Consider the following 646-nt stretch of genomic DNA (forward strand, 5'->3'; position numbering starts at 1 on the left):
CCCGCGCCCCCCCCCATCCCGCATCCCCCCCACTTACACGTGTGCGCAGGTTTGTCGTGCACGGACTTGGTTTTGAAGGGCAGCTCGGTCTGGATGTACGCCTTGTGCTTGACTTCGGCGTGAGGCCCCAACCGATCGTCCTGTAAGGGCCGTTTGGCAGACAACGGCGTCAGGAAACCGCCCTGGGGTTTGCTGGTGAGAGGCGACAACGAGATCTCCCGGTTCAAGGTGGAACTGCCGGGGTTGGGTTTCCCCGTCCGCCCGCCCAGGGGAGGCAGGGCCATGCCCTGCAGGATTTTTCCGGGGGACTTGGGATCCGTCCCTTCCTCCCCGATAGATTTAGGGGGTTCGATGCTGGAGGCGTGCGGTTCCTTCTTGATAACGCAGGGTTTGGATTTCTTCTTGAGGATCTCCCGTAGCGTGTCGATGGGCGAACCGTTGACCGACCACTCGGTCACCCCCATTTGTCGGAGGTGAGATCGAGCGTGGCTCGACAAACCTTTGCGGTTTTCGAAATACTCGCCGCAAAACTCGCAGCGGATGTCTCGCACCGGGTCGGCTCGGGAGGCTGCGGGGAGAGACGTGGGGTCAGGGGGGAGAGGGACCGGGCTTAACCCCCCCCCCCGCCCCCCCCTCACCCACCACA

General features: G+C 63.3%; 1 protein-coding gene across 1 annotated transcript in view; it reads right to left on the minus strand.

The window, feature by feature from the left end:
• Positions 1–646, minus strand: part of WIZ (widely interspaced zinc finger motifs) — a 57755-nt gene that overhangs the window by 1610 nt on the left and 55499 nt on the right. Inside the window, exon 10 of the mRNA XM_019470590.1 lies at positions 38–568. Coding sequence (XP_019326135.1) covers positions 38–568 — 531 coding nt within the window. The remainder of the gene's footprint in view (positions 1–37; positions 569–646) is intronic.

The sequence above is a fragment of the Aptenodytes forsteri genome, unplaced genomic scaffold (assembly GCF_000699145.1).
Source record: "Aptenodytes forsteri isolate BGI_AS27 unplaced genomic scaffold, ASM69914v1 Scaffold687, whole genome shotgun sequence".
Taxonomy (NCBI): domain Eukaryota; kingdom Metazoa; phylum Chordata; class Aves; order Sphenisciformes; family Spheniscidae; genus Aptenodytes; species Aptenodytes forsteri.